The sequence below is a fragment of the Panulirus ornatus genome, chromosome 11 (genome assembly GCF_036320965.1).
Source record: "Panulirus ornatus isolate Po-2019 chromosome 11, ASM3632096v1, whole genome shotgun sequence".
NCBI classification, from domain to species: domain Eukaryota; kingdom Metazoa; phylum Arthropoda; class Malacostraca; order Decapoda; family Palinuridae; genus Panulirus; species Panulirus ornatus.
In genome coordinates, this window is record NC_092234.1 from 18,895,954 (window position 1) to 18,915,148 (window position 19,195).

Sequence of the window (19,195 nt, forward strand, 5' to 3'; positions counted from 1 at the left end):
ATTCTTCCTAAAATTTAATGATACTCTCTCACCCCAACTCTCATTTGCCCTCTTTTTCACCTCTTGCACCTTTCTCTTGACCTCCTGCCTCTTTCTTTTATACATCTCCCAGTCATTTGCATTATTTCCCTGCAAAAATCGTCCAAATGCTTCTCTCTTCTCTTTCACTAATAATCTTACTTCTTCATCCCACCACTCACTACCCTTTCTAATCTGCCCACCTCCCAAGCTTCTCATGCCACAAGTATCTTTTGCGCAAGCCATCACTGCTTCCCTAAATACATCCCATTCCTCCCCCACTCCCCTTACCTCCTTTGTTCTCACCTTTTTCCATTCTGTACTCAGAGTCTCCTGGTATTTCCTCACACAAGTCTCCTTCCCAAGCTCACTTACTTTCACCACTCTTTTCACCCCAACATTTTCTCTTCTTTTCTGAAAACCTCTACAAATCTTCACCTTCGCCTCCACAAGATAATGATCACGCATCCCTCCAGTTGCACTTCTCAGCACATTAACATCCCAAAGTCTCTCTTTCGCACGCCTATCAATTAACACGTAATCCAATAACGCTCTCTGGCCATCTCTCCTACTTACATACATATACTTATGTATATCTCTCTTTTTAAACCAGGTATTCCCAATCACCAGTCCCTTTTCAGCACATAAATCTACAAGCTCTTCACCATTTCCATTTACGACACTGAACACCTCATGTACACAAATATTTCCCTCAAGTGCCACATTACTCACCTTTGCATTCAAATCACTCATCACTATAACCCAGTCTCGTGCATCAAAGCTAATAACACACTCATTCAGCTGCTCCCAAAACACTTGCCTCTCATGATCTTTCTTCTCATGCCCAGGTGCATATGCACCAATAATCACCCATCTCTCTCCATCAACTTTCAGTTTTACCCACATCAATCTAGAGTTTACTTTCTTACACTCTATCACATACTCCCACCACTTCTGCTTCAGGAGCAGTGCTACTCCTTCCCTTGCTCTTGTCCTCTCACTAACCCCTGACTTTACACCCAAGACATCCTCAAACCACTCTTCCCCTTTACACTTGAGCTTTGTTTCACTCAGAGCCAAAAAATCCAGGTTTCTTTCCTCAAACATACTACCTGTCTCCTTTTTTCTCATCTTGGTTACATCCACACACATTTAAACACACCAATCTGAGCCTTCGAGGAGGATGAGTACTCCCCGTGTGACTCCTTCTTCTGTTTCCCCTTTTAGAAAGTTAAAAATACAAGGAGGGGAGGGTTTCCAGCCCCCTGCTCCTGTCCCCTTTAGTTGCCTTCTACGACACGTGAGGAATGCGTGGGAAGTATTCTTTCTCCCCATCCCCAGGGATTATTATTATTATTATTTCTATTATTATCATTATACTTTGTCGCTGTGTCCCGTGTTAGCGAGGTAGCTCAAGGAAACAGACGAAAGAATGGCCAAACTCACCCTTATACACATGTACATACATCCATGCCCACACATGCATATATACATACCTATACATTTCAACGTATACACACATACACAGACAAATGCATATATCCACATGTACTTATTCATACTTGCTGCCCTCAGCCATTCCCGTCGCCACCCCACCACACATGAAATGGCACCCCCCTCCTCCCACACACGCGCGTGAGATATCAACGCAGTGTTGCTTCTTATACATACAATAAATATTTGCACCAAAGGTTTCTATCATTGTAAAAGTTCTCAGAATCATACCAATCATCACTTGATATGCTATATTTTCAATTTTCAATATACTTTTTGAAATCCAGTTTCTCATTTACGATGAAGAGAGAGAGAGAGAGAGAGAGAGAGAGAGAGAGAGAGAGAGAGAGAGAGAGAGAGAGAGAGAGAGAGAGAGAGAGAGAGAGAGAGAGAGAGAGAGAGAGAGAGAGAGAGAGAGAGAGAGAGAGAGAGAGAGAGAGAGAGAGAGAGAGAGAGAGAGAGAGAGAGAGAGAGAGAGAGAGAGAGAGAGAGAGAGAGAGAGAGAGAGAGAGAGAGAGAGAGAGAGAGAGAGAGAGAGAGAGAGAGAGAGAGAGAGAGAGAGAGAGAGAGAGAGAGAGAGAGAGAGAGAGAGAGAGAGAGAGAGAGAGAGAGAGAGAGAGAGAGAGAGAGAGAGAGAGAGAGAGAGAGAGAGAGAGAGAGAGAGAGAGAGAGAGAGAGAGAGAGAGGAGAGAGAGAGAGAGAGAGAGAGAGAGAGAGAGAGAGAGAGAGAGAGAGAGAGAGAGAGAGAGAGAGAGAGAGAGAGAGAGAGAGAGAGAGAGAGAGAGAGAGAGAGAGAGAGAGAGAGAGAGAGAGAGAGAGAGAGAGAGAGAGAGAGAGAGAGAGAGAGAGAGAGAGAGAGAGAGAGAATTTTCCTTTAACTACAGAAACTTCAAAAGTGAAATACCCAGTGAATTAAAGTGCTGTGTTTCTGACCTCAGCTGAAACTTGGCGGTAATGTCTGACATCTAAGGCTCGTAAAAGCTTTTGCAATGCTCCTTGTGCCTCTGCCTTAAATACTTCTACCTCCATTGTCTTCATTTTTATGGCTTCCTGAAGAGTAATCAATAAAAAATTGTGAGATCTTAGTAAACACTAAATGCAAAGTAACAGTTCAGATTCATGCTATCCATTTAGATGTACAGATGGATTGTACCTTGATAACTTGATGGGAATTCATCTTGCATATTTTCTTTGAACCAAGAGCTAAAGAGTTCTGAGAAGCTAAAACCTGGTACAATAGCTGCCTTCCTAAGGAAGATTTATATCCATTATGCAACCTTGAATACAATTCTAGTAGCATAGCCACTTTAGTTTATAGGAAAAACAGTGTAAAAAAGTTACAGCACATCAAGACTTATAATTTCTTGTTCTGCTGAGGCCAGCTGGCGTTCAATGGCTTCAAAATGATCTTGTGCTGTCTTTGCTTTGTTTGAAAGCCTGATATATTCCTTGAATCCTTCCACTGATGTCACTACAGCCTTTGCCCTCTGAACAGTCACAGCAACCATTTGCTTTACTATCTCCTGCAAAAACAAATAGAATTAGTTATCAGTCATTCATTATCTATTCTATTCTACAATCATCTAAGGATCAATTTCTAAGAAAGTCCTGGTGTTGCTCAGGCTCTCTTACCAGAGGCTTCCTACTGCCCAAAACTGCTACTTCCAATAGCATAAATATGTGAATGAATTCCCTATGGGTTGAGAAGTTCTTTGATGAGACCATACTCTCAATGAAACATAATCCTTCAATAAAACACAATTACGGAACACGCAATATGATATGCCAGGTCTGCTAGTACAAATGACATCTACCATAAAAAATCTACAAGCACCATTCTGGTGTGAATAATGGTGCTGGTTACAATCAAAAATTAAGCTTCTATATGTTGAGTTTGTGTGGTATGCCCTCATCTGTATCTTTTGTGAAATACAGTTCTTTCTAAATATTACATTATTACACAACTTTCTATTGCTGCCTGATAATTTCCAGCCCTATGGAAAACTATTGTAATGTTATGGGAAAAAACAAAATGAAACATGAAGCAGTAATAGCTGATCTTGCATGTCATGAGATACAAAGAACAGTGCCACAAAAATTATCATTATTATTATTTTACTTTGTCACTGTCTCCCGCGTTAGCAAGGTAGTGCAAGGAAACAGACGAAAGAATGGCCCAACCCACCCACATACACATGTATATACATAAATGTCCACACACGCACATATACATACCTAAACATTTCAACGTATACATATATATATATATATATATATACACACACAGACATATACATATATATATACATGTACATAATTCATACTGTCTGCCTTTATTCATTCCCATCGCCACCCCGCCACACATGATAACAACCCCCTCCCCCTCATGTGCGCGAGGTAGAGCTAGGAAAAGACAACAAAGGCCACATTCGTTCACACTCAGTCTCTAGTTGTCATGTAATAATGTACCGAAACCACAGCTCCCTTTCCACATCCAGGCCCCACAAATCTTTCCATGGTTTACCCCAGACACTTCACATGCCCTGTTTCTATCCATTGACAGCAGGTCGACCTCAGTATACCACATCGTTCCAATTCACTCTATTCCTTGCATGCCTTTCACCCTCCTGCATGTTCAGGCCCCGATCACTCAAAATCTTTTTCACTCCATCTTTCCTCCAATTTGGTCTCCCACTTCTCCTCGTTCCCTCCACCTCTGACACATATATCCTCTTGGTCAATCTTTCCTCACTCATTCTCTCAATGTGACCAAACCATTTCAAAACACCCTCTTCTGCTCTCTCAACCACACTTTTTATTACCACACATCTCTCTTACCCTATTATTACTTACTCGATCAAACCACCTCACACCACATATTGTCCTCAAACATCTCATTTCCAGCACATCCACCCTCCTCCGCACAATTCTATCAATAGCCCCCGCCTCACAACCATATAACATTGTTGGACCCACTATTCCTTCAAACATACCCATTTTTGCTTTCCGAGATAATGTTCTTGACTTCCACACATTTTTCAACGCTCCCAGATCTTTCACCCCCTCCCCCACCCTATGATTCACTTTCACTTCCATGGTTCCATCCACTGCTAAATCCATTCCAAGATATAATTCTCCATTCAAATATACCTCACAACTGACTTGTCCCTCAACCCTACTGTACCTAATAACCTTGCTTTTATTCACATTTACTCTCAACTTTCTTCTTTCACACACTTTACCAAACTCAGTTACCAGCTTCTGCAGTTTCTCACACGAATCAGCCACCAGCGCTGTATCATCAGCGAACAACAACTGACTCACTTCCCAAGCTCTCTCATCCACAATAGACTGCATACTTGCCCCTCTTTCCAAAACTCTTGCATTCACCTCCCTAACAACCCAATCCATAAACAAATTAAACAACCATGGAGACATCATACACCCCTGCTACAAACTTACATTCACTGAGAACCAATCACTTTCCTCTCTTCCTACACGTACACATGCCTTACATCCTCGATAATAACTTTTCACTGCTTCTAACAACTTGCCTCCCACACCATATATTCTTAATACCTTCCACAGAGCATCTCTATCAACTCTATCATATGCCTTCTCCAGATCCATAAATGCTACATACATATCAATTTGCTTTTCTAAGTATATCTCACATACATTCTTCAAAGCAAACAACTGATCCACACATCTCCCACTTCTGAAACCACACTGCTCTTCCCCAATCTGATGCTCTGTACATGCCTTCACCCTCTCAATCAATACCCTCCCATATAATTTCCAAGGAATACTCAACAAACTTATACCTCTGTAATTTGAGCATTCACTTTTATCCCCTTTGCCATTGTACAATGTTACTATGCAGGCATTCCACCAATCCTCAGGCACCTCACCATGAATCATACATACATTAAATAACCTTACCAACCAGTCAACAATACAGTCACCACTTTTTTTAATAAATTCCACTGCAATACCATCCAAACCTGCTGCCTTGCCACCTTCCATCTTCCGCAAAGCTTTTACTACCTCTTCTCTGTTTACCAAATCATTCTCCCTAACCCTCTCACTTTGCACACCACCTCGACCAAAACACCCTATATCTGCCACTCTATCATCACACACATTCAACAAACCTTCAAAATATTCACTCCATCTCCTTCTCACATCACCACTACTTGTTATCACCTCCCCATTAGCCCCCTTCACTGATGTTCCCATTTGTTCCCTTGTCTTACGCACTTTATTTACCTCCTTCCAAAACATCTTTTTAATCTCCCTAAAATTTAATGATACTCTCTCACCCCAGCTCTCATTTGCCCTCTTTTTCACCTCTTGCACCTTTCTCTTGACCCCCTGCCTCTTTCTTTTACACATCTCCCAGTCATTTGCATTATTTCCCTGCAAAAATCGTCTAAATGCCTCTCTCTTCTCTTTCACTAATAATCTTTCTTCTTCATTCCACCACTCACTACTCTTTCTAATCTGCCCACCTCCCACGCTTCTCATGCCACACGCATCTTTTGCGCAAGCCATCACTGTTTCCCTGAACACATCCCATCCCTCCCCCACTCCCCTTATGTCCTTTGCTCTCACCTTTTTCCATTCTGTACTAGTCACTAAAATATGTCCAAAAATTAAGAGTACTGATGCCAGTAGAACCCTGTAAATGTAGCAAGCTTGAGAAGCGAGCATCAGCTACAGGCTGATGAGGTCTCACAAATGATCTGATCATTTAAAAACTTTTTTTCATATATATTTGCCATTTCTTGAGTGAGCGAGGTAGCATCAAGAACATAAGATTAAGCCTTAGTGGAAAAATTTTCACTTGGCCCCCTTCTCTGTTCCTTCTTTTGGAAAAAAAGAAGAGAGGAGGATTTTCAGCCCCTCGCTACCACCCCCTTTAGTCGCCTTCTACAACAAGCAGGAAATAAATAGGCAAAATTCTTTTTCCCCTATCCCTAAGGATAAAACTTTATAATGATATAACTAAAGAGTAAGTAGGTTGCTTGGACTGGAAATCTCACAAATATTCTGCGTAAAAGCATAAAAAGAATAATGAATTAATAATATATAGCGAATGAGGCCACTTCTATGTTGGTTCTTGGCTCTACCATACTAATGAAGGAAATGGCAAACATTTATGGAAAAAAGAGAACATTTTGAGAAATTATAGGCTATTTCTTACAAATCATGGGACAGACAAGAACAGATCCCAAGACACACAACACATAAAAGATTATAGCTGACTTGACATCTTGTACTAGTCACTTACAACATTTTGATAACTCTTTCGGCAATTCTTTACACATACCCATAAAGAAATAAAGATAAGAAATGAATACTTTGTTTTTAATATAATGGTTTTTGCTGAGAATGTATGATACATTCTCAGCAATGATCATTATGTTAAAAACAAAGTCTTCATTTCTTATCTTTATTTCTTTTGTCAAATATAAAATCAAAATGAAAGCCATACTCCCTCACTTATGATTAAGTTGAAATGATCACCAGTCAAAACACTGCAGCCTCTCACCTCCAGTTGGTTATGTTAAAGAACACCAACGAAAGACTATTTGCTCATCTGCAGTCCTGTCATCATATAGTGTTAGAAAGCCTCATTATCTAACCTGCAAATCTGCCTTCATCTTGGCCTCCAAAGCCTTAAGATCAATGGATTCCAGTCTGCGGCGTTCAATCTGATTTTTCTTCTGATTCACTCTCATTTGCAGCTTCTCTCTGAGAATGGATTGATTTACCATGATATTCTTACATTTACCACCAAATGCTAGTATTATATACTTACAAAGACTCCTTTTTACAAAGATTATGTCAAACACCTCTGAGGATAAGAGTATCTACCAATTCCCACGTCTGTGCCCAAGTACTTATTATGTTATAAGAGATAGGCTTGATCCTGTCATCTAAGTATATTTAAAATTTTGGTTCCTTTAATCTATATTCTCAATATACTGTTCATATCTATGCCTCCTTTCACTCTGACCCATCTTCATCACCTTACAATTTGCAGGGTTGAACTGCATCATCCACATATCTGACTGCACAATCCTCTAAAAAAGTTATGGCGATCTTGTAGATTCCTACTTTCTATCATAATTCTATCACCACCTACAAGCATGTTCAGGTATGATTCTAATTTTACGTCAGCAAATCACACCTCTGCTAGAGGTCGCTTTCCCATGAGATACACTTTGCCGCTTCACGCCACCAGTTGCTGTGCTTCCTTCGCGCCGTCCAGACGGTTTTCTGCAGCTGCGAGCTTGGCAGCCTTCTTCCCGTGATCCCTCTGGAGCAGAAAGGCTTTGCTACAGCCTGTGACCCAGTTTGGGGCTGGCTGCAACACCACCCGTGATCCGTTACGGAGCGGGGAGAGAAGTGCGTTGTTGATGCACTTGTTGAGTTGACGACTCTCACATTGACCTGCACCACCGCCTTGCTATCGCCGCCGCCATGTCGGATGTCCCAGGCATATGGAGGTCAAGTAAGGAGGGCGATTCTGAACATGCCAGGCATGTGAGGAAAGGCTCCTCGCATAGGACTAGCTCCAGGAGCAGCCCTTCTCAGCGGGAGGCTCTTCAGGGCGGTAACAATAGGCCCCATGGTCACGTAACTGGTGATGGCGGTGATTCTGCTTCCCAGCACACACGTTCCTTGCCTTCTACCTCACGGGATGAGGCATCTGCGCCGCCCTGCAACATGGTGATGGACGCTTTGGCTGCTTTACGTGGTGATGTGGAGAAATTGAAGGAGGAAAGGAACTTAGGCCCCAGTCGGGGGGCTGATGACGCCACGGCGGCCGCCGATGTAAACATTGGCCTTTCTAGCCAGGTGGTGCCTCCCTCGCGCTCGCCCACTGGGTTTTTCGGGCTTTACTCCAGCTGAGCATTACCTTTCCAGTGATGATTGTGTCTCTCAGAATGACGGGCGGCCTGACAGTGTTCTGCAGTGCGCCAGGGCTTACGGTCCTGTGGATGAGGTGTCTGATGGCATTGACCAGCATGTTGCCGATATGGTTAACCATGTATTTGCTCACGGCTTGGGAGAGGAGGAGTATAAGGAGTTTTTGGAGGATGCTGCAGCCAAGAGGCCAGATAACTGTCATGCCTTAGCACCCGTGGATTGCAACTTGCAAGTTTTAGGTGCACTGAATACTGATGCCAAGAAGGCAGACTTCCGTTTGAAGGATGTTGGGAAAGACATTATTATGGCTGCCACAATTTTGACTAAGTCACTCACAGTGCTTGACAAGATCGCCCAGACTAGCCAACCAGATGTTGCCCAGGAAGTGGGCATGCTTAATGGTGCCCTGGCACTCCTGGGTCATGCTAATCACAAGAATAATCTGGCTCGCCGGTTCATCATCAAGCGCGAAATTAACCACAAGTATGCTCATCTCTGTTCAGACAAGGTTCCCATGACTCATCTCCTGTTTGGGGATGATGTCTCACTCTCAGCCAAGCACACTGAGGAGTCTGAAAAGTTAAGGAGTAAGATTGCTCCAAGGAAACCGCTCTCTACCTCGAAGTTTGGTCCTGGCAAATTTTGGGGCTCTTCTGGGAGACTGCCATACAGGAGTTTTATGGCCAAGTTTCATCCATATGGCCAACGCACGCATGGTCCCTGGAGTGAGCACTGGCAATCCTTCTCACGGCAGGGTCCTGAGACAAAAAACTCCCGAGGCCGGGGTCACAATCCCGGCAGTAACTGAGGTGAGTCATCCTTTTCAAGCTGGCAGACTTCACTATTTTGTACATGAGTGGCATGCTATTACCAGTGATCCAAATATTTTAGATATTGTTCAGCATTGCCATTTAGATATTGATGTTGCTAACATTGGTCCTTTATTTGCTGAAGAAGTTGAGTATGTGTTTAATGTCGAGGAAAAGGAAATTGTACAGCTTTTGAGTCTGGGGGTTATCAAGGAGACCCAGAGACAGGAGGGGCAGATTCTTTCCCCTATCTTCTTAAGACGGAAGAAGGATGGTGGGTTTAGGATGATCCTTAACCTGGAAAAATTTAATACATTTTTAGAGTACAAACACTTCAAGATGGAAAATTTTGAGCAGGCGGTTCGTCTTGTTAACAGCGGTGTTTTCATGGCCTCTGTCGATTTGCGGCACGCCTATTATTCTGTTAAGATAGCTGAGGAGCAACAACGCTTTCTGTGTTTCAAGTGGCAAGGAAAAATTTATCAATTCACGTGTCTCCCTAATGGGGTTGCAGAAGGTCCCCGTCTGTTCACTAAATCAATGAAACCTGTTTTTGCTGTACTTAGAGAGAAGGGACATATCATTACGAGTTTCAATGATGATACTCTTATTTGTCACTACACTTTTGATGGATGTTGTGAGAGTGTGCGTGCCACTGTTGACTTGCTCAAGAAGTTAGGTTTCTGTATTAATGAAAGCAAATCTGTCTTGGTCCCCACTAAGCGCTTGGAGTATTTGGGGAACATTATAGATTCTGAGACTATGACAGTAACATTACCTGATCGTAGGATACACAAGATACTACAATGCTGTGAGGAACTGTTACATAGTGACAGAGCCAAAATTCGGAATGTGGCCAGAGTTGTTGGGCTATTAGTTGCAGCCGTTCCAGCAGCAGAGATGGGGAAACTGCATTACAGGCGGTTACAATGTGCTAAGATTGCTGCGTTAAGAGTCGCAAAAGGTAACTTTGACAAGTGGATGGTGGTCACTCATGAGATGACATTGGACTTGCTTTGGTGGGTATCTCACATTGCATTGCAAAACAGACAGATTTTTTGGAAGGGTACAGAACTGGATCTGTATACTGATGCATCAAATTTAGGTTGGGGTGGCCACCTCAATCAACAAAAAGCTAATGGGAGATGGTCATTATCAGAATCTGCCTTGCACATTAATGCAAAGGAACTCAAAGCCATCTCCCTGGTAGTGCGCTCATTTGCATCTCTTCTCAAAGGACGACATGTTCGGGTGTTTTGTGATAACACGACAGTGGTGACCTATGTCAATGAAATGGGCGGCACACGGTCCTCACTGTGTAATGACATTTGCCGTGACCTTTGGGAGTGGTGTGTGGTGAATGATATCTGGCTTACCTGCTCTCATGAGAAGGGTAAAGTCAATCTCATGGCAGACGCTGCATCTCGGACATTCAATGACAGGCATGAGTGGAAATTGAATGAAGAACTCTTTAGGGCCCTCTCTGAAGTATTTGGGGTTCCGAGCATTGATCTCTTTGCTTCTAGACTGAATGCTCAAGTGACTCGTTTCTGCTCCTGGAAACCTGACCCAGATGCAGAACATTTTGATGCCTTTTCTATTTGCTGGTATCAGTTTGAACTACTCTACCTTTTCCCACCCTTTGCGCTGATTGCCAGGTGCCTACAGAAAATTCAAGCAGAGTCAGCGAAGGGGTGGATGGTATTGCTTCTCTGGCCGTCCCAGCCCTGGATGGGGACTCTACTCACTTTGCTGGTCAAGGAACCACGGCTGATTCCGAGGGGGGCACACATCTTGCGTCACCCATCGACGGAGGGGGAACACCCCATTCTCCCACACACCCGACTGATGGCTTGCCTCTTATCCGGCAACGTCTGCGAGACAGGGGCATTTCTCAGGCAGGTACAGACATCATCCTTGCCTACTGGAGACCTGCGACTGCGGGGCAGTACCAGCCACATATTAACAGGTGGTTACAGTTTTGTGGTAGCCGGAACATCGATCCCTTTGCTCCCACTGTAACTAATATTGTGACTTTTCTGTCTGTCACTTTCCACAGAGGTGTTAGTTATATTTCAATCAACACTGCCAGGGGTGCACTCTCCTCCCTGGGGATTATTATGGATGGTTGCAGTGCAGGCAGCCATCCTCGTCACCAGGTTCTTAAAGGGAGTTTTTAACTTGCGGCCGTCTGTCCCTAGGTATACAAGAACTTGGGATGTTCAGCAGGTGCTACAGCATCTGCGTGCCATGGATCCTTTGTCCTCCCTCTCTTTAAAGGATTTACCACTGAAGCTTGTGATGTTGATGGCACTTACGCAGGCTGCCAGAATACAAACTTTGCATTGTTTGTTGCTGAAGTACATTAGTTTTGGGCAGGCTTCTGTTTGTGTTTGGTTAGGGGAAACTATTAAACAGTGCATGCCAAAGTTCAATGTGCAGTTTGTGACCTTTAAAGCATATTCTACTGACATTAGATTGTGTGTGTGTGAAACTGAAAATGTATATTGCTAAGGACAGAGGAGTTCAGAAATTCTGCACATCAGGAGAATGGGAAATTACTCCTAAGTTTTATCAAGCCCCACAAGCACGTAACGAGGGACACTGTTGCAAGGTGGATTCAAACAGTGCTTTCTCTGTCGGGCATAGACTCCAGCCAGTATTCAGCGGGCAATGTTCGGCCTGCAGCTGCATCTCAAGCCAAAGCCATGGCTCTACCGATTTGACACATCATGGCAAGGGCTGGGTGGTCCAGGGCTGCCACTTTTGCCAAGTTTTATGACAAGGAGATTGTCCGGAGTCACGATCCTTTCCAAGATGCTGTCCTTCAATAGTCTGTTCATTCTGTTTGCATAGATGTTGTCTCTTGTCACCTGGTCCATGGCTATGTAAATTTCTTACTATATTGCAGTAGGTTACTGCTTGTATCATTTCTCCTCTCTACATGCCTACAGTACGACACACACATGGCTTCAAAACCTCATGGGAAAGCGACCTCTAGCAGAGGTGTGATTTGCTGACGTAAAATTAATGAAGTACATGAGACTTACCGTAGGTCAGTTGAAATGTGCTTCGAATTTTATGAAGCAGATCACCTCTGCTAGAAGGGAGCTTTCACATGCCCATCTCTCCCACCCTACGCTCTGTAGCGTCTTGTGGCTTACATATTTCTAGCAGTGCGAAATGTTCAGTTACTTTCATGTGGTTGGTCGTACTCTTTAAAGTCTGGTGGCGTGAAGCGGCAAAGCGTATCTCATGTGAAAGCTCCCTTCTAGCAGAGGTGATCTGCTTCATAAAATTCGAAGCACATTTCAACTGACCTACGGTAAGTCTCATGTACTTCATTAATTTTCTGTTAAGTCATTTATATATATCAGCACAGTAAAGTACCTAAGACTGAGCCCTGTGTGACCTCAATGGATACCTCATCATAAATTAAGAAGGTATCTTTTGATAAGTATCACGTTTTCCTTTACTGCACAGTATGGAGGAGTTCTGAACTCCTACCAAACTTTAATAAATACATAGTTTATTCTGCTAGCCACTGCTTTTTTGGAAAGCAATGCAATAGCATGGTTGTGGAAAACTTTTGTCTTGGGGTATATGATGAATTACTAAAAAGCTTATGTTCACTTACTGAGAGTAAGTAGGTATCTACCAATTTTAAGTAGTTTAGGGGCCAACTCAGTACATAATATCTTTTAAGGATCACTATAAAGTCTATGCATATTCATCAATAATGTCTGGGCAAAATGTTGAAGCATAGGGACCATTACCATTCATAAGAATCATATATAAATTATGACAGGTAGAGGGAATTTCCCATCAAAGACTTGCATTACAAGAAATGCTGTATGACTCCACAGACAGATGCATAAAAACCTACCGTTCTTCCCTGCGAGACTGTAGCACACGTTTTTCATTCCGCCAGCTCTCTAGTCTACTGGTTAAGTTACTTTCCTCTACTTTCACTTCTTTCAAAGTTTGTTCAGCTTTTGTTATTCTGAAATTTAAAACAAAATATTATAATGGATCAAAATACAACATTTAAAATGGTTTTTGATCAGCTTGTATGATAAACTATACATTTCATGCACAAGTTGTAAAAACCATGCCTATTAAAAGACAGTAAAAACTTTAATCATTATGTATTTTCATGCAATTTAGCATCCAACTACACAGTGGTGTTCTCAACATTTACTTAGAAACTCTGCAAAAAAGTCTAGCTGATCAGGTGAAATACAAACTTTCCAATAATACTCTCATATCAATGTCACACATGTTCCCTCACTCAATACTCAATTCTAGAGTGCACTCAGTTTAATATGGGCAGGGGAAACAAACTAGGTGGCGGTGTCCTGCTCATTTACATTCCGTAGAAAAAACTTTTGTAGCTGCTGAGAATGTCGACTTCATTTTTGTAGACATAAAAGATAACCTACTTAAAAAATGAAGAGGATTAGTTTACGGGTCCCTCTAAAACACAAACACCAGAGGTAGATGAAAGATTTTATGATCAACTAAACGAAATTTGTAATGAACAAGATTCTATCATGGCATGAAATTTTGACATGCTAGCATCTAAGTGAAGAAAATCCCTTTCCAGTAGCTCTGGGAATGGACTCTACCTAAATTTGCCTCATAGTGCCCTATTCCAATTAGTTGAGAAACCTACCAGCAATAGGAATATATTAGATTTAATGTCAAGTATAAATGAAGATCTCATAAATAATGTTGAAGCTGGAGAAAAGTTTGGTGCAAATGATCAACGACATAAATTTTGAGTCACTCTCAACACTGCATTTAATTCTGGTCAAAATGACAGTAAAGAAAAGAAAAAAAATGAATGAATAGATAAATAGATGGCCCAACCCACCCACACACACATAATATATATGTGCAAGAGGTGAAAAAGAGGGAAAATGAGAGTTGGGGTGAGAGAGTATCATTAAATTTTAGGGAGAATAAAAAGATGTATTGGAAAGAGGTAAATAAGTGTGTAAGAAAAGGGGATCAAATGGCAAAATCAGTGAAGGGGGTTAATGGGGAGGTGATAACAACTAGTGGTTATGTGCGAAGGAGATGGAGTGAATATTTTGAAGATTTGTTAAATGTGTTTGATGATAAAGTGGCATATATATATATATATATATATATATATATATATATATATATATATATATATGTACAGTCCTCTGTTCTTAACGCTACCTCGATAATGCGGGGAATGGCGAATAGTTTAAAAGTATCTGGGAGTGGATCTGCCAGCGGATGGAACCATGGAAGCGGAAGTGGATCATAGGGTGGGGGAGGGGGCAAAAATCCTGGGAGCCTTGAAGAATGTGTGGAAGTCGAGAACATTATCTCGGAAAGCAAAAATGGGTATGTTTGAAGGAATAGTGGTTCCAACAATGTTGTATGGTTGCGAGGCGTGGGCTATGGATAGAGTTGTGCACAGGAGGATGGATGTGCTGGAAATGAGATGTTTGAGGACAATGTGTGGTGTGAGGTGGTTTGATCGAGTAAGTAACGTAAGGGTAAGAGAGATGTGTGGAAATAAAAAGAGCGTGGTTGAGAGAGCAGAAGAGGGTGTTTTGAAATGGTTTGGGTACATGGAGAGAATGAGTGAGGAAAGATTGACCAAGAGGATATATGTGTCGGAGGTGGAGGGAACGAGGAGAAGTGGGAGACCAAATTGGAGGTGGAAAGATGGAGTGAAAAAGATTTTGTGTGATCGGGGCCTGAACATCCAGGAGGGTGAAAGGAGGGCAAGGAATAGAGTGAATTGGATCGATGTGGTATACCGGGGTTGACGTGCGAGGCGTGGGCTATGGATAGAGTTGTGCACAGGAGGATGGATGTGCTGGAAATGAGATGTTTGAGGACAATGTGTGGTGTGAGGTGGTTTGATCGAGTAAGTAACGTAAGGGTAAGAGAGATGTGTGGAAATAAAAAGAGCGTGGTTGAGAGAGCAGAAGAGGGTGTTTTGAAATGGTTTGGGCACATGGAGAGAATGAGTGAGGAAAGATTGACCAAGAGGATATATGTGTCGGAGGTGGAGGGAACGAGGAGAAGTGGGAGACCAAATTGGAGGTGGAAAGATGGAGTGAAAAAGATTTTGTGTGATCGGGGCCTGAACATCCAGGAGGGTGAAAGGAGGGCAAGGAATAGAGTGAATTGGATCGATGTGGTATACCGGGGTTGACGTGCGAGGCGTGGGCTATGGATAGAGTTGTGCACAGGAGGATGGATGTGCTGGAAATGAGATGTTTGAGGACAATGTGTGGTGTGAGGTGGTTTGATCGAGTAAGTAACGTAAGGGTAAGAGAGATGTGTGGAAATAAAAAGAGCGTGGTTGAGAGAGCAGAAGAGGGTGTTTTGAAATGGTTTGGGCACATGTAGAGAATGAGTGAGGAAAGATTGACCAAGAGGATATATGTGTCGGAGGTGGAGGGAACGAGAAGTGGGAGACCAAATTGGAGGTGGAAAGATGGACTGAAAAAGATTTTGTGTGATCGGGGCCTGAACATCCAGGAGGGTGAAAGGAGGGCAAGGAATAGAGTGAATTGGATCGATGTGGTATACTGGGGTTGACGTGCTGTCAGTGGATTGAATCAGGGTATGTGAAGAGTCTGGGGTAAACCATGGAAAGCTGTGTAGGTATGTATATTTGCTTGTGTGGACGTATGTATATACATGTGTATGGGGGTGGGTTGGGCCATTTCTTTCGTCTGTTTCCTTGCGCTACCTCGCAAACGCAGGAGACAGCAGCAAAAAAGAAAAAAAAAAGAAGAAAATATATATATATATATATATATATATATATATATATCCTCTCTTCCTACACATACACATGCCTTACATCCTCGATAAAAACTTTTCACTGCTTCTAACAACTTGCCTCCCACACCATATATTCTTAATACCTTCCACAGAGCATCTCTATCAACTCTATCATATGCCTTCTCCAGATCCATAAATGCTACATACAAATCCATTTGCTTTTCTAAGTATTTCTCACATACATTCTTCAAAGCAAACACCTGATCCACACATCCTCTACCACTTCTGAAACCACACTGCTCTTCCCCAATCTGATGCTTTGTACATGCCTTCACCCTGTCAATCAATATCCTCCCATATAATTTTACCAGGAATACTCAACAAACTTATACCTCTGTAATTTGAGCACTCACTCTTATCCCCTTTGCCTTTGTATAATGGCACTATGCACGCATTCCGCCAATCCTCAGGCACCTCACCATGAGTCATACATACATTAAATAACCTTACCAACCAGTCAACAATACAGTCACCCCCTTTTTTAATAAATTCCACTGCAATACCATCCAAACCTGCTGCCTTAACGGCTTTCATCTTCCGCAAAGCTTTTACCTCTTCTCTGTTTACCAAATCATTTTCCCTAACCCTCTCACTTTGCACACCACCTCAACCAAAACACCCTATATCTGCCACTCTATCATCAAACACATTCAACAAACCTTCAAAATACTCACTCCATCTCCTTCTCACATCACCACTACTTGTTATCACCTCCCCATTTGCGCCCTTCACTGAAGTTCCCATTTGCTCCCTTGTCTTACGCACTTTATTTACCTCCTTCCAGAACATCTTCCAGAACATTGGTTCTCAGTGAATGTAGGTTTGCGGAGGGGGTCTGTGATGTCTCCATGGTTGTTTAATTTGTTTATGGATGGGGTTGTTAGGGAGGTGAATGCAAGAGTTTTGGAAAGAGGGGCAAGTATGAAGTCTGTTGGGGATGAGAGAGCTTGGGAAGTGAGTCAGTTGTTGTTCGCTGATGATACAGCGCTGGTGGCTGATTCATGTGAGAAACTGCAGAAGCTGGTGACTGAGTTTGGTAAAGTGTGTGAAAGAAGAAAGTTAAGAGTAAATGTGAATAAAAGCAAGGTTATTAGGTACAGTAGGGTTGAGGGTCAAGTCAATTGGGAGGTGAGTTTGAATGGAGAAAAACTGGAGGAAGTGAAGTGTTTTAGATATCTGGGAGTGGATCTGGCAGCGGATGGAACCATGGAAGCGGAAGTGGATCATAGGGTGGGGGAGGGGGCGAAAATTCTGGGAGCCTTGAAGAATGTGTGGAAGTCGAGAACATTATCTCGGAAAGCAAAAATGGGTATGTTTGAAGGAATAGTGGTTCCAACAATGTTGTATGGTTGCGAGGCGTGGGCTATGGATAGAGTGGTGCGCAGGAGGATGGATGTGCTGGAAATGAGATGTTTGAGGACAATGTGTGGTGTGAGGTGGTTTGATCGAGTAAGTAACGTAAGGGTAAGAGAGATGTGTGGAAATAAAAAGAGCTTGGTTGAGAGAGCAGAAGAGGGTGTTTTGAAATGGTTTGGGCACATGGAGAGAATGAGTGAGGAAAGATTGACCAAGAGGATATATGTGTCGTAGGTGGAGGGAACGAGGAGAAGAGGGAGACCAAATTGGAGGTGGAAAGATGGAGTGAAAAAGATTTTGTGTGATCGGGGCCTGAACATGCAGGAGGGTGAAAGGAGGGCAAGGAATAGAGTGAATTGGAGCGATGTGGTATACCGGGGTTGACGTGCTGTCAGTGGATTGAATCAAGGCATGTGAAGCATCTGGGGTAAACCATGGAAAGCTGTGTAGGTATGTATATTTGCGTGTGTGGACGTATGTATATACATGTGTATGGGGGTGGGTTGGGCCATTTCTTTCATCTGTTTCCTTGCGCTACCTCGCAAATGCGGGAGACAGTGACAAAGCAAAAAAAAAAAAAAAAAAAATATATATATATATATATATATATATATATATATATATATATATATATATATTTTTTTTTTTTGCTTTGTCGCTGTCTCCCGCAAAAAAAAAAAAAAATTATATATATATATATATATATATATTTTTTTTGCTTTGTCGCTGTCTCCCGCGTTTGCGAGGTAGCGCAAGGAAACAGACGAAAGAAATGGCCCAACCCACCCCCCATACACATGTATATACATACGTCCACACACGCAAATATACATACCTACACAGCTTTCCATGGTTTACCCCAGATGCTTCACATGCCTTGATTCAATCCACTGACAGCACGTCAACCCCGGTATACCACATCGCTCCAATTCACTCTATTCCTTGCCCTCCTTTCACCCTCCTGCATGTTCAGGCCCCGATCACACAAAATCTTTTTCACTCCATCTTTCCACCTCCAATTTGGTCTCCCTCTTCTCCTCGTTCCCTCCACCTCCAACACATATATCCTCTTGGTCAATCTTTCCTCACTCATTCTCTCCATGTGCCCAAACCATTTCAAAACAACCTCTTCTGCTCTCTCAACCACGCTCTTTTTATTTCCACACATCTCTCTTACCCTTACGTTACTTACTCGATCAAACCACCTCACACCACACATTGTCCTCAAACATCTCATTTCGAGCACATCCATCCTCCTGCGCACAACTCTATCCATAGCCCACGCCTCGCAACCATACAACATTGTTGGAACCACTATTCCTTCAAACATACCCATTTTTGCTTTCCGAGATAATGTTCTCGACTTCCACACATTCTTCAAGGCTCCCAGAATTTTCGCCCCCTCCCCCACCCTATGATCCACTTCCACTTCCATGGTTCCATCTGCTGCCAGATACACTCCCAGATATCTAAAACACTTCACTTCCTCCAGTTTTTCTCCATATATATATATATATATTTTTTTTTTTGCTTTGTCGCTGTCTCCCGCGTTTGCGAGGTAGCGCAAGGAAACAGACGAAAGAAAATGGCCCAACCCACCCCCATACACATGTATATACATACGTCCACACACGCAAATATACATACCTACACAGCTTTCCATGGTTTACCCCAGACGCTTCACATGCCCTGATTCAATCCACTGACAGCACGTCAACCCCGGTATACCACATCGC

The 19,195-nt window shown here is 42.6% G+C and overlaps 2 protein-coding genes across 6 annotated transcripts in view; one reads left to right on the forward strand and one right to left on the reverse strand.

Annotated features, from left to right (window-relative positions):
* The window catches only part of SMC5 (structural maintenance of chromosomes 5), a 281,105-nt gene that overhangs the window by 51,736 nt on the left and 210,174 nt on the right, over nucleotides 1-19,195 (reverse strand). For all 5 annotated transcript variants that reach the window (XR_011713331.1, XM_071666709.1, XM_071666711.1 and 2 more), the window contains 4 exons: nucleotides 13,147-13,263; nucleotides 7,161-7,269; nucleotides 2,859-3,035; nucleotides 2,446-2,562 (listed from right to left, as the gene is read on the reverse strand). Coding sequence is in view for 4 of the 5 variants with exons in the window: in XM_071666709.1 (XP_071522810.1) it covers nucleotides 2,446-2,562; nucleotides 2,859-3,035; nucleotides 7,161-7,269; nucleotides 13,147-13,263 (520 nt within the window). In the remaining variant the exon portion in view is untranslated. The remainder of the gene's footprint in view (nucleotides 1-2,445; nucleotides 2,563-2,858; nucleotides 3,036-7,160; nucleotides 7,270-13,146; nucleotides 13,264-19,195) is intronic.
* LOC139751097 (uncharacterized) lies at nucleotides 8,483-9,612 on the forward strand. Its single transcript, XM_071666196.1, has one exon. It carries the CDS (start codon nucleotides 8,561-8,563, stop codon nucleotides 9,257-9,259), a length of 699 nt encoding a protein of 232 aa, XP_071522297.1. The 5' UTR covers nucleotides 8,483-8,560; the 3' UTR covers nucleotides 9,260-9,612.

Excerpts from the sequence above, each read along its gene's own strand:
- LOC139751097 (XM_071666196.1), top strand. The coding sequence starts at position 8,561 with ATGGTTAACCATGTATTTGCTCACGGCTTGGGAGAGGAGGAGTATAAG.